At 38.2% G+C, this 15,311-nt stretch overlaps 1 protein-coding gene across 2 annotated transcripts; it reads left to right on the plus strand.

Annotated features, from left to right (window-relative positions):
* The first annotated feature begins 297 nt into the window (after window positions 1-297).
* Window positions 298-15,225, plus strand: LOC143896341 (brefeldin A-inhibited guanine nucleotide-exchange protein 3). Of its 2 annotated transcripts, none has more exons than XM_077404152.1 (22): window positions 298-532; window positions 918-1,051; window positions 1,562-1,696; window positions 1,856-2,021; window positions 2,279-2,408; window positions 2,476-2,760; window positions 2,893-3,126; window positions 3,276-3,503; window positions 3,769-4,145; window positions 4,266-4,450; window positions 4,530-4,692; window positions 4,814-5,122; window positions 5,202-5,424; window positions 5,502-5,675; window positions 5,864-6,272; window positions 6,356-6,568; window positions 6,644-7,529; window positions 7,635-7,767; window positions 9,066-9,294; window positions 11,605-11,834; window positions 12,060-13,629; window positions 13,876-15,225. In XM_077404152.1, the coding sequence occupies exons 1-22, from the start codon at window positions 448-450 to the stop codon at window positions 14,017-14,019; spliced, it is 6,642 nt and encodes a 2,213-aa protein (XP_077260278.1). In that variant the 5' UTR covers window positions 298-447; the 3' UTR covers window positions 14,020-15,225. The 2 variants fall into 2 exon arrangements, with proteins under 2 accessions (XP_077260278.1, XP_077260279.1); XM_077404153.1 differs by having other exon boundaries at window positions 299-532; window positions 2,491-2,760.
* Window positions 15,226-15,311: the final 86 nt, after the last annotated feature.

The following is a 15,311-nucleotide window of genomic DNA, read 5'->3' on the forward strand; positions in this document are numbered from 1 at the left end:
TCAAAATCTTACTGTCTTTTTTTTTAATACAAAAACAGAAATTTAGTCGAAAAAATTTACCTGCACAATTTATACGTTAATATTACTTCAATGTACAATTTTTTATTTATAAATGCTTAACTTTATAAATAAAATCTACTTTGAAGCTTACTGAATTGTAAGATTAAAAATATAATAATTGTCATTCCATATTTTGACTTTTTGTTTCGCTTTTATTCTAATTAAAATTTATTTTCTTTCCGTTTGATTATTTCTAATCTAATGTCAGCATTTTCAAGGGTGATATAGTTTTTACGTTCCTGGAAGTGCGCATGTATAGCGAAGCGTGGTCAACGTGGTGTGTGCATCGGCATCGGCACGGCTGCGGGCTGACGGCACTCCCTCGTCTCCCTCCTGTTATCGATCAGTCGCGTGGTAGCGGTTGTAGCGGTAGTAGCCCGTCGTGTCATGGAGGATCTCCTGCTGCAGATCATAAGGGAGTCGAACAATGCGAGGTTACAACATTTACGGAAATCGGCGCAAGAAGCGCACGGTGAGTGCTACAGGCTTTTTATTTTGATTCGATTTTTTATTAAATATTTATTCCATGGCACGAAAGCCGCTCTTATTCGAGGCTTCTTCATTCGAATTCAGACACGCAGATGTCAAGCGGACTTGACACTCGCATCTCTCCCCCGTGATGAATTGTATAATACATTATTATAAATATTTCTAATTTAACTTGATTATATTTAAGTATCTTTGCGTTCATTACAAATGCAAAATTATTTTTTAAGTTTATGTCAATTTGAATACGTGTCATAATGGCGCAGATTGATAATATTATATAGTCATCGAAAACAAATATGTTTCTCAAACATATTAGAAGACTTTCGGACTTGCTTTTCTTGTGTTGAGGATAATCTTTTTCCTTGCAGATTTTTTGGAGAAGCAGCAAGGCTTACTACGAGATCCACCGCACGAACTGCGCGCAAAATGCTTACATACGTTTCAGCTAGCACTGGAAAGTAATAGAAGCAAATTTATTGCTTTCGGACTTGCGGGATTGCACGTAAGTATAACATAATAAAAATAATTTTTTGTGCGAAAAAATAAATTTTCTATGCATAAAAATGCAAAATGTGATCTTAAAATGTTCGTACCAAAGAATGCTTTTGTGTTTTATCTTTGGACTATTTTTCTTTCCGCGTATGTTGGCCAGCATTGATGTAACCGCTTGTGGAAATGTATGTTCCGGAACTGTACGCGATAAAACGATAGATACCGACGAACAGCTGCGACAGTTTAACTAAAGTCACGTCGCTGCGGCAGATGACATTTATTTAATTAGCTTTGATCGGAGTAGTTTCTTTTGAGGCTTTTTTAGAAATTTTATAATAAAGATTAAATAATTTGGATAGATTAATTCGAGGATTAATTATTGCAATTAATTAAATAGAATTTATTCAGGTGGATTTGATTTATAATTGCAGTTTTTATTAAACATTATTGATTAAATTATAAATACAATGGTTAAATTAATGTCACAAAATTAAACTAAAAATTAAAATAACATTTGTAGAAAATGTTAAGAGACGACAGATTCCAATCACCTTACGAGCCAGAAGATGATTCGTTATGGTTGCCTGCACAAATGTTGCATGCCATGAGCTCCATCGTCTCGCAATCTGATGACACACAAACGGATATGCTCAAAGTGAGTTTTACAGTAATTGCAAAAATATTTCTATATCGAGTATTGAAAAGAAGACAAGAAAATTAATCAGAATCTAAAAAAAAAAATTAACATGTTTTTAATGCTTGCTTTAAAATGATAAATTTAATCGCAGGTAATGTCTCATCGTTTCTTTTCTAGGTCTTGCTACAAGTTGCTTGCTCTCCTTATTGGACTATGAACGGCCGTTTGATTATCGCTATATTGACTACTTGTTGCGAGGCGTTCGAGAATGGCAATCAAGCTGTGCGTACAGCTGCACAGGCTGCAACTAGTCAAACGTTGCGATCGTTTTGTCTTTTTTTAGGTAACATAGAAATTTGAGCGAAAAAATACAAAATTAACGCAACATCGCTGACGATGCATTTTGCTTTAAAAAGTGATAATAGCTTCCAGACATAGCACTTTCGAACACAGTTGTTTGGTCGATAAATTACAAGATCGCGTGCCGATGGAATGCGGGTTGAAGAATGCCTAACGATACCGTACTGTTAATACTTGCAAATGCATCGCTAGCGTGGCATTTCGATATTCATTATTATGCGTTATTGTATTTATTTGCAGACGAGGAGTGTCAGGAGATGGACGAGAATGCTAAACGGAATAAAAATGTACGCGAGCGAGGTGTTTCATGTTTTAACGAGGCTCTGCCAATTTTGCAGTACATGTGCAGCAAACTGGACGAAGCTCAAAAGTAAAAATGCATTTTAGAAAATTAATCGTGTAAAAGTCATTATGTTTAATACTATAATAATATTTAGGAAATCTTGTTCCAGCAATGGCAGAAACGGCAGCACTGTAGTCTTCCTATTGGAATGCTTGCATACGCTCATATCGTCACTACCGCAAAAGATTCATACTAACACACACTTTACGACTTTTCTATGGCAGAAGTTCTGTCCAGCTTTGATAGCCTTTTTAGGCACTCCTCGAGTAGATAAAACCTTTACCTCTCGGGAGGGAAAGGAGAACGAGGTTGGCAGAGGTTCCGGATACTTGGCTACATCGTTGAGTTTCAACAGTCATCAGGCTAAAACTGTTTACAGGTAAAAATATAGAACGTTTAGAATATATCATTGTCATAAACATTACTTTACGATAATTTTTTGTGTAGAACATATAATATTTTGTAAGTGATATAAAAAATATTGTACAAAACAAAAATATATATTTTTCAGCATTGGCACGGAATTAGTAAGATTAGTAGGATGTGTTGGCCCGTTGCGACCAGTTTTGGAATCTGTGTTCCACAGAATGTTGCTATATCCACCACCGCAGCAGCGTCTAGAACCCTTAAAAGCATTGAAGGAATTATTGCGTAGTCCCAGTCGCATGGTTGATTTTTCTGGACCATTGCTTGTTGAAGAAGATCGGTCGAGTCATATACAAAGTGACATGGCATTGATGAGATTGTAAGTATTTCTTGCAACACAATCTCTTTGATGTATATATATATATATATATATATATATATAATATATAATAAATAAAAAAGCTTAAATAATTTTGTTTAATTAAGATGGTTGAATCTTTTTTCAAATTTTTATACATTGTGTTCTAGAGCTATGGATTCGATAGAGGAATCAACAACGGATGGACTGGCTATATTGCACGCGAGTGTCTCCTGCGTTGTCGCCATGCTGTCAGCGCTTCAAGAATTATGCGAGGGCAAGGCCATTAATCATAATTATACTTGCACGATTAATAGTTTGTACGAAGATTTAGAATCCTGTGATTATCGCGGACCTCTGACTTACCAAAGCATGGCACGATTGCCAAAAACATATAGGTAAATGCAACGATAATGAGTCATTCAATAAATTTGCTAAATTATTTAAAAAATTTAATTAATAAAAAATATATGTTACTATTGATTTATAAAAATACAATATAATTTTTTTAACGATTTTGTTGTATCTCTTTTTATTTCTCATATTATATGTATGTGTGTGTGTGTGTGTGTGTGTGTGTGTATATATATATATATATATATATATATATATAAATATATTATATATGCAGACATATAGTTTATGACAATATTTATTTCTCAGGGAACAATTGGAATTAATGAAGAAAGGTATAGGCTCAGATTCCGACTCATCTGGGCATGGACCATCAGAAGATGGCGATTCAACGGACACTGAAGGTCCGCAAAATGAATCGGATGAGGTTCAGGAAGAAAATAGTCTTGACGATAATGATTGCGCAACGGAGAATGAATACGAGAGACTGAGATTGAAAAAATTACCCAAGTGTCTTCATGTGGGTCGACAAGTGGCCGACGAATGCAATGTGGACGTAGAGAGACACAATGCCAGGCGATTCGTAAGAATACTTAAATCTGATCTCATACCCATGGTCCTCACTTTGCGAAGTAATATAGAGGTGGACGAGGCGTTGCAGAACTTTGCTTCTGAGTATTGTCAAGGTATATAATCGCCATTGAGATAAAACTTGTAAAATAATGCGCAAAATTTACATTATTGTAATATTGAGATAATAATGACATTTTTGTTGATAACAAATTTATATATTTGATATGTTTTAGGGGTGTTTGTAGCTCAACAAAAGATACAGGAACAAACTGACACTAGTACAGATTCATGTGCGTTAATCACGATCATGAACGCTGATGGAATTTACCTAGCGACGTATGCGGCATTGCTTCTCAATCTGAAATTAATCCAAATAAATTATTATCACGAGGAAGGTCGGCAAATACCAATTAGCGAGGTATGTCTAATCGCAAATAATTCTTTTCTTAATTCCTTTCAAATTTGTTGTGTTTATTTTCCTTAATTTTATTTTTAAGGAACGATTTGTGGAAGAGGTGCACGGATCGGGTGTATTAGTTTATCTTTCAGCCACATGGCTCTCGGAATTGTATCAACAAGTTCTCGCATGTAATTTACTCGAGAAGTGTGGTTACAATCATAGTTCCACGGAGAATAATGCATTGGTCAATGTTCTCACTGGTACGCAGTATTAAATTTTAGTAAAATAAATATGTTAATAAAAAATTATATTTTGTAATATCCAACTGAATTGCAATTTTTTAATAAATGTAATTATTAAAATTTATTATGCAATTTATAGACGTGGATGGTATACCCGGCAGTCACAGAGGCGGACAATTGCTTTCTGATTACATAAGATTAGAACGAGCCCAACTTTCTCGAAGTGAACCAACCCCGGAAGCGGAGGCTGGCGCAAAACTCTCCCGAAGAGTGTTGACTTGTTGCTGGGGCAGTATGATGACGGTTCTCACAACGGGACTGAATCCTCCTAAGGAGGAAACTAATAAAGGCATCCTAAACAGAGACGGTGGTAGACGAGGAGTTAGAGACACGGTTGTCTTAGCGCTTGAAGGTCTTCACAAGGCTGCTACATTAAGCAACGTGCTTGGTATATATATATTTTTTCTTTTTTTTAAATTAGATTTTTATACATTCATCTTATCTTATCTTATCCTCTTTTATTACAGGTTTACAGAATCGCTGCGGCTCCATTTTTGCCCTTCTCGCAAAAGCTGCTTGCACGGAACAATCCATTTCGAAGATTACTCGCAAGAAGGACGTTCTTCGACTTAAATTGCAGAATAAAGCGACCAATCTTCATACATCTCACGCGCTCAGTATGGATGTGCTTCTGGGAAGAGGTCTGGAACTAGGCAGTCATGGTAGCGATTGCTGGCCGCATGTTTTCACGTAAGTGACGCCAACGTGACAGCAACGTGTTTTTTCTTACATATAATATATTAAAAAAATTATGCATTTGGAAAAAGGTGTTGCCTCTACGTGAGTAAACTGGAACATGACTTCTTTGGACGGAATCAAAATCCGTCACTGCCTAAAGTCTCTCAGAAGAAGGAAAAAAAAGATGCTGTAAATGGCGACGCTAAGAATGGTCAAGACAGGCTTCGATTAAATTTCAACATTGTCGATGATGAGGAATCTTGGTATAATTCTAAATTACAACATTCTAATTATTTGATATTATTTCTTTTAAAAATTCTCAGGCTTTTATTCTCTAATTAATGAGTATGCCGATTGATTAATAAGTATTTTACAAGATAAATATTTTACAGAATTCTAACATCTTGCATTTAATTTATTTTTTAATTTTTTGATTATTTCTTTTATATAGCGTGGACGTTTATAGCTTTCTTTCGAGTCCTTACACGCAAAATCCCAGTTCAGACACGATTCCGGAGATTATCCAAGAATCGAATGCTGACAGCCAATTTAATGGCATTTTGCCAGCGGATTATGCTGCCAAGATTATTTGCGTGCTGTCGCAGCAAGTCGATAGACTTTTCGAGGATGCGGCACTTAAACTAAATCTCAGAGCTCTCTGCTCATTTCTCATGGCTCTCTGTAAGGCCAGCAAGGCGCAATTATTCAAGACCACCGATGGCTGTAAAGACAATAAGAAATTTTGGTGGAGACGAAGTAAGCCAAGGGAAAACGAGATGAATGTGTTGCTTCTAGCTCGTTTAGGTGAAGTTATGCTGAAGTGTGTAAAGAGTGGCAGACCTTTAATACATATAATGGGGGTAAGAGAGCAGTATATAAATGTATGCAGCTTAATAATTTACAATTGTAATTTGTACGATTCAAAAATTAAATAATTTTTTAGGTATGGACTATTTTGGGACCACACTTCATGGAGGCGGCTTGCCACGAGGACCGTAGCATTTCGAAGAAAGCCGTTCAATGCATTCACGATTCCATGGCGGCCTTGTTAAACGAACAGATAGAGCTTCCGCATTTTCACTTTAACGAGGCGCTCTTCAAACCTTTTGAAAACCTTTTGTGTCTTGAGCTTTGCGATAGCGATGTACAGGATCAAGTAAGGATTAGCCATTTACAATTATGTATAAAGCACAAACTTACAAATTTAGATTGCAAACTATAAATTTTTCAGATTGTTAGTTGCATCTGTGAGTTCGTTGAAACAAATCGTACTGAGATACGTTCAGGTTGGCGTCCACTTTTCGGCGCTCTTCGAGTGGCGTCGGTTAACAATTCAGATTCGGTGGAATCGGCGCCTTTGTTAGAAGTTTTCAGAGTCTTCCTCTCAACAGACAATACGTTGGTTTTTGCTAACGCCGCTTTGGACTGTATCTTATGCCTGCTAAAACACGTGAGAGGTATCGGTGATAACGAAGCTCAAGCTGAAGAGACTGCTGAGAATATCGATAGCGCAGAATCGAGAAGAATGAGACTCTGTGTTGAAAGTTTGAAGTATCTGCTGAGTTGCAGCGATATTCTGTCGTCGATGTATCGGATGCCGGCCTGCCCGATCTTCCATTCAGCCCAGAGGATTCAAGTCTCTACGATTCCGCAATACGTGGATCCGATTATTCCGAATCTCGAGCTGACTAGGTTCGACAAGCATATCGAGTCGATGCAGGAAGTTATTCCGGAAAAATCATACGATGCGCTGACTCCATTGATCGACAAGGACGCTCATCCTATCGCCACGTTGCAGAGTATGGACAAGCCTAGTGGTATCCTCAGGGTCTGGTACATCCTTATCGAAGGCTTGGCAAGCGCAACTATGATCTGTCCAAAGCGTTATCAACCGCATACTCTAGAGACTCTATTCCATCTCTTGCGCGATATTTTGAATGTACCCGGGCCAGCGTTTGGACTCTACTGCGTTAATCATCTATTATTGCCCATGGTGCAAAATTGGCTAAGAAAAACGTCTAAGATCTTTCGTGGATGGGACAACTTTGCGCCCAATTTCAAACAGTGTTGCGGTCTCACAACAGATCTCGTGGTTGATTATTTGACACATTTACAAGGTAATACGAATAACATTGATCTAGATAATAAAGATAAGAAGAAATTATGCGAAAGACTACGATTGCTACTCCGTTCGTTTGTGTTTATCTTTAATTACTGTTTAGGTCCAGAGATCGTTAGAAACGATGCCTATTTATCTGCCACGACGCTAATGTTGAAACAGCTTTTGTTAGTGATGGCGGAATGCGTTGTACAGCCTACGGAGAGTATAGCTCGTCTTGGCTGCGCTTGCATCAGGTAAGTCAAAAGCGCGGAGGACATTTCCAGCTCGCGACATAAAAGCCAGCCGAAGCAATTTGCTTGTCCGCTCGTTTGCTCTTTTTATTGCGATTCGCGCGAGCTTCGTTAATATTTACGCGGTTTAACGCGCGATGGTTGCCTGTGCATAGAAAATCGATGTTTGATGGCATTAACAACAATACGAGATTGCAGTAAAAATGAGAGAAAACCGGAATATAATGGCGATGGTACCAAAGGTGGTTTTTTAATGGCTGATTGAAACGACGTGTTGTCGTTGGTTGTTTCCTAAATTCAATTAGGAAAGCTGGATCATAAAATTAATACTGGAGAATAAAGCGTAGTACTCTGTTTCTTACATAATTTTGTATTGTGTGTGATTGCAGTAACGCTGTATTTATTTATATATTAGCGTATCGATTTTCTATCGCGTCGATTTTCAGTTTTTCGGGGTGAGTCGGTGTATCGACTAAGTTTGATGGAATGTATCTCGTGGTGGACAGATAAGATAGGTATATCGTTGTTACGGCGGCGCGGAGCGTGCGTGTAAGACGATAATGAAGCTTGACAAGCTGTCCGGTGGGATAAAGTAGCCACCGACACTCGACACCCTCGGAGCGTCATGCTAACGACTGCACACGTTGCATCCACCTGGAGAGTCATCGGCGCATTTTCTCTATATTAACGTGCACGGTAGACATATACATCCAACCGGACCGAGACATGAGCGATCCGTAACATGATCCCGCGAGTCGGTGCCGATCCCGAGGTATCGATGTACACGTGTTGTATATACGCCGGAATTTAAAAACGGAGCAGGTTATTCGTGTACGCGAATGGCGAACCGAACGGTATCCTGATCTGAAATCTTAGCGTCACTTAGTGTAGGTAGACAACCCATTTCCACAACATTCAGCGAATCGGATGATTCTCGCTTGATCGCCATAGCTATGAAAGAGCGATTGCTTGAGAGACCGCGCGGAAGGGGTTGGCCAACTTTTATCGTTGACACGGTAGCACGAGAAATCCGATTACCGTTCACCGATCATTGCTCGTGTCCTTGTGAGATTTATTACGGAACAACGCGATAGCTAGCAATGTAGACTGTAGACCGTAGAGGCGTTGAAAGGCTCTTTCGTGTTTTAATTATTATAAAAAATTAAAGAAATCCGTAGAAAAAAATTTAAATCTTTCTACTTGATATTATCGTTGCTATTATTTATCATTCTATTTAGAAATCATAAGTGATATTAAGCGGTTTAACAAATTATAAAAAGAATTAAATCTATTTTTGTCAGGCACATTTTGGTGAGCAGCGGACCACTCCTTACTCCGGAACAATGGGAAGTCTGCGGTGTCGCGTGTTACCGCGCCTGTTCGAATTCGTTGCAGGAGTTGCACCAGCTGACCATGGCTTTCTCACCCAGATCGGAATCCTTTTACGGGGACGTCGCCCAAGTGAAGGTCGCAGCGCGCCGAGACGCGACACCGGAAGAAACGGAAAGGCTGCGACAACTTGCTGCTCAAGTAAGTAATCCGAGATTTATTTTCGAGAGGTGACATACGCGAGGGAGAGTACCGATATTCTCCGTCGTTTCTAATTGTTGTACGTTCAATGTGCTTTATCGATGTGCTCCTCGCAGCCACGAGACGAAACATTCGGAATATATAGATTCTGCTCTAACTCGAGGAGAGAAGTTCATTTTTACATTTATCATTCACATATCACGATGTTAAAATTGTTCTTGGCTTATATCTCGTGCTAAATACGATTAATTCTCAGTCAAAATAATAACATTAAATAAAACAGATAAAAATCAAAATTGATTGTGACAATTAGTGCCAAATACAAGATGCGAAAATATCATATGTTTAAAATTTACAGTTATCACGAAAACTTTTACGATCGGCCGCTACCATCTATTTGATAATAGATGAGTTTTCTTCTGTATAGACATCTTGTCACCCAATAAACTTCTAGTATCGCGTTATTCATGTGTGTTGTGTTGCGACGAAGTAACGAGTGCGAGAATGTCAGATGTGTGTGTGCGTGTGTGTGAGGGAGAGAAAGGTAGAGAAAGAAAGATAAAGATACAGGGACACAGGTGGTTCCCTCCTGACCTGACTTGCTCCCAGGTGAGCCAGCTGCGTGAGGTATTGACTGCCGTCAAGAGGCAGAGCGCGGCGTCACTGCCGACGATGCCTTTCCAGGATTTGACGACCATTGAGACGACACTGATCGATCAGCACACTACTTCCTACCCCATCGGTTGTAGGCAGCACACGACACCCCCCGATTACACTAACACTACGACGAACACAGGCCCCCAATGGCTCTAGCCGACCACGGTAACTCACGTCATGGATTTTAAGAACAATCAAACCCAGAGAAAAAAAATTATGTTATTGTATCGTATCGAGATTCACCATACTGACCGGCAGAATAACGTGGATAAATGTTTGACGTCCACGCCGAGTGATTCACAGAGTCGTGGAGGCGTTCCATCACGTCGCGTCGTCGTCGACAGGCCGAGTTTTAGCATTCACGTCTTATTATTGAATCAAGAGCAATTCCAGAAGCTACTTTCAGCTAACAAATAATTTCGTATATCGAGTAATATACTTCACCTATGTATACATTGAACACGAGTATTTTATACGTACGTTGAGTATAATGGCGCAAGCATAATCGACTGATCGCTTTCGATGTATTCCAAGCTTGTTAGATATGGCTGATATTGACGACGTGACAGAGTCAAAATGTTTCCTATGTATTTTTGTACCGCTGAATGACTGTGCTCAACAAATATAAAGCTTCCTATTATAAGCTGATTGACTGTTCACTTACCCTTTACCTTGAACAAAAGATCATTTATTTGGAATACGCCTGTCGACGAGAAAACGTCATTCGATCTGGTTCACCATGTTTTTTTTTTAACATTTGCACATGCTGGTAGAAGGCACGGGTTGGGCTGCAGAGGCGCTTCAACGAGATCCTTTTCAAGTAATGAAGATAGGGATATCGTCAAATAAATTGCACATAAGTCCTTGATAGAAAAGAAAAAAAGTTTAATGATGTGATGGTAATTGTTTTTTTTATAAATCAAATTTTTAATTTAAACATAAATTTTTTGTTTTGTTGATATCTATTAACTTTGAGAATAATTGTCAACCGTTTCTTTTTTTTAACAAATTGCTGAAAAATGCTTATATTCTGATTCAAAGAGTAAGTATCAATACGGTTTTTGTAATTTCTTTTCTTTTCATCTCGTAAAATTTATGAAAAAGGATCTCGTCGTGTTGATTGAAACATTATTTGCGAATCACTATTAAAATCCATGGCTTGGGTCCATGGCTAGAATTTCACTGTCACAGCAACATGTAGGTAACGGTACACGACACCGTATTATAGAAGCTGCAGCTTTCGTAGTTTGCACACATTATTTTGATCGGAAAAAATTGTGGAGTTGTGTTAGGCTGAGGCATATACCGTTACTATTACTGTAATTAAGATTATTTTCTCACAATCAATTAAAAATTATTAGAAACGATTTATTGCACATATTGTATGATAACGTATTCTTAATTGAAAAACTTTTTTTGCATAAAATTTTTAAATGCATTATGAGAACTGATGATAATGATAAACATAATCTTACATCTTACTTGCAACCAAAATATTACCAAGACTTAACGGTTGCTTTATTGTAGCAAAGTGTAGCAAATTTTCACAAAATTTCACCAGATCTTCAAGAACTGCGTCATAGTCATATCATACATTCAGAATTCTGCTTGAAACTAGTTTAGACTTAATAATTCACGTACTTGTGTGTTTAGGTGTTCCTCCTGGAGGAACAAACACGGGTCGAAGATGCTCCGCGATCATCCGATGAAAGGTCGTACGTGTTCCTTTTGTATCCTCCTGCCGTAGGCGCTACTCTCAATCCCGACCTTTACATCGTTAGAGTCCAGTTGCGTGCGTTGGTAGTCGGACTTTTGGTACATCAGATGCTGCTTCATTGCATCGCGAGTGTTCTTCTTCAAGGTGCCAGCCCTTCGATTTCAAGGTTAGTCTATGATTATTTTTTGCATTTATTAATCCATAATAATGTAGCAAATATATTATTAACACATATTTGATATATCATTATAATATATCGATTACTTATTACGCGGAATTTGGTTATCGGCAGTTTAATTTACGTTAATAACTTTGATTAAAACTTAAAACTTGGTAAAAATCAATTGTAGAATTATAATTGCGTAATACTTGATGTTCGACTTTTCCATAGTTTATCTCGCGTCATCCCGCATTCAACGCCATGCAGTTCACCTAATCCTAACGTCAAACGGAGTTACTTGTCTCATCTGAGTCCGCATCACGTGGAGATTTTCCTTTCTGCTCTGGACTTCTCATACGTCGCCGCACTAAAGTTTGATTGCCGACCTGGCCTGAAATTCTTGGTGCAAAAGGTGGCAAATCTCGAGCAACCGGCTAATCTATATCGTCAAGCGGCCGCTGCTTGGACCATTAAAATCATCACGCTGTTCGAGCTATGTTTACGCGAGATAGAGGAGCTTCACGCGACTTTGGAACTGGTAAAGACCATTCTGGGCACAGGGCTGGGCGACAGAGAATGTGTTTACGACATTAAGCACCGAAAACTTAATAAATATCTGCGGCAACTCCGTACAATTTTTGATGAGCTTTGCGAGACTTACGTCGAGGTAGTACTTGACGAGGATGGCAAGTATACCAAGGTCGACAGTTTTGCAGAGAGGAAGATATTCTTGTTGGTGGCGCAACCCGATGATTATCCCGAGATTACTAGAAAGGAGCCTATTGACGATCGGCTCGTTTCTAGTACGCCAGCCCTCGTTGAGTCGTCGGAGAAAGAAGATCCTGGTATTCGTCAAAACCAACCGGATGGTGACGAAGAGGATGATCAAGATTATCCAGATGACGTATACAATCCGAACTTGGATGACGAGAGTGGCCTGGAAGAGCTTGGAGCCGAGAGCGAAAACGACCCGAGACCTTTCAGGTTGTCGGATCTGGCCGCAGAATATTCAACTGATTCCGGCCCACAGTCCGAACCGGAAACCGACGACTCTAGACCGATGTCCAGATTGGGATCGGTCACAGAGAAGATTGTTTACCTCGATCGTTCCGGCGGAACTTCCAGTGAAGGTTACATCGATGCCAAGTATAATGCTGTGACTCCAGCACCTCCCAAGATGATGTACAGTCGTGACGATATCTCTTATAATTTGGATTCGCATTGGAAAATGGAGTCAATCTCTATGAGAACGTCCATGGCTGATATGAAGACGCTAAATCGAAATTCGTTTTCCGATGAAGGCTTTTTACATAAAAAATCATATTTGGAAAGACGTGGTAGCGACGTGGGTCCATTATCCAGGCGGAAATCTTTGACATTCGTCATGGCTGCAGAACTTGAAGGTAAAGATAAGTCATTGCTGGTCGATTCTGTTGATCCTCGACCAAAGTCGGTGATGGAACTGCGTAGAACACCTGCTTGGACAATGTCCGATGGTCCTTCCAGCGAGTCTCGCGAACCTGAAGAAAGTATCAAAGAGGAGGACAAAAAGAATTCTAAATCTTCACAGATCCTTGACAATATAGATGAATTACTGCGCGATTATGAACGTAGCAAGCGTGGCTTTAGAACAAATCCCTTTTTGCGGGACGAAGAAGAATCATCTACGGTTGAGAGCCAGTCGATCGTTAACCAGGAAGTGCAAATTCAAAGGCGAAACGTTAATAAAGACAGCGATGCTCATAGGAAAGCTTGGGCAGACACTTTGGGCATTGCTTTGGAATGGGCTTTAGCTTTACCAGTGAGTTTTTTCAATTTTTCTCTTTATCTAATACATATATTATGTCATTTTCATTGTAATATATCGTAATAAGTTCTAATATTAACGTCAAAATTGAAGGCAAGAACTTGTTTCGGGAAATAATTTTAATTTTTTAAATGTTATTTATTCGGTTTAATTTTGTAAATAAGAATTGTTGAATTTATGATTTATAATTGTTATCAATTTGAATTATTTTTACATGAATTTTGGCGGATCTTTTTACAGGATGAACGATTGGAACCGTTGCTTCCAGTTTTCGTACGGGGCGTACGAATATTGACCAGGCATGCCATAGATCAGAGCCTGAAGCAACGTCTTTCAGCTCTCTTTCACCGTATCGCTGTGCTTTATGGATTGACAAATAATTAATAGCGATCGAGTTTAGGTATGTACGCGATCGCGGCCTTAGTTATAAGACTTTTCGAGAAACGAAGAAAGAATTATTTAACACACACACACATGCTTGACTTATTTTTCAAGTTCTTTATTATTATTACTGTGATAGATACGCAAAATTGAAAGGAGAAATGGGAAGATGTAAAATCTGTCGATATATTTTATTTGGAATTGTCGATCAAATTGATATATCAATCGATACAAGTAAATTGAATTCGAAAAAATACGATGTTTCCATTATCACGCGGGTCTCTATTTTTTCCGTATATGCCGACACGTCGACACGTCGGAGACAAGAATTTTATTTACGATCCATTCCGCATGCACATCTCTCGATTCTCATTTTATGCTCTTTGCGCTTAACTGTAGTTTGCGGTCCGGTCATAGTGCCGGGTGTATCGGATTTTTGCTTCCAACGTAAAGCTTTGAAAACACGAGTGACGAATGAAAAGTGTCTCGTGGCAAATGCGACACAAGTGATATTGGCACTCCTCTATTCTTTTATCAAGATGATCTCTTGATAAACAACGGAATATATTATCATTTTTGTTGCGTAGGTTTTTCTTTGATAGTATAAATAGCGATTATCTTTTTTGTAGAAGAGAAGAGCGAAAGATTTTAACGTTTGAAAAGGATTATTATATATATATATATATATATATATATATATATATATATATTCCTTGCAAGTATTCTATTTTATTGTATATAACGTAACATTGTTGGCGTAAATTTAATTAAGATAATAGTAATGTAATAATATTTTATATTACACATTGCGTAAGCGTAGTTGGTTATATTTGTTGATTAATTTATTTTCCTCGTTTTGCGATTGATGTAGAGAATATATAATTGAACGTTGATGTATACATCAGATATTATCCCCGATGTTTCTCTACGTATGGTATATTCCATAAATGTTGTAAATGTTGTTGAATATCAGATGGTTTAAACGGAAGGGTTGATAATTGATAATAAAATGTGCCTATGTATCCTCTGTTTTTCTCCAAAATGCATCTAGATGTACGAAAACTAGAGTGACTGGGAATTACGAGAAATCGTTATGGATCTCAATGCAGCTAAAGCGCGTCCATGAAATATATATACGATATATGGTATGAAACGTGTATCTCTAACAAGATGTATGAACGTTAAAATAAATGAATTCTAATACCTGAATACTATTTTAGATTGTTGCGCGTTTCGTTTAGGAATATAATATTTATTTTTAATATATTGTAAATATTTTCAATCTTTTCTCTCTC

This window comes from Temnothorax americanus, unplaced genomic scaffold, assembly GCF_048541705.1.
Source record: "Temnothorax americanus isolate GAGA-0224 unplaced genomic scaffold, ASM4854170v1 Scaffold18, whole genome shotgun sequence".
NCBI lineage: Eukaryota > Metazoa > Arthropoda > Insecta > Hymenoptera > Formicidae > Temnothorax > Temnothorax americanus.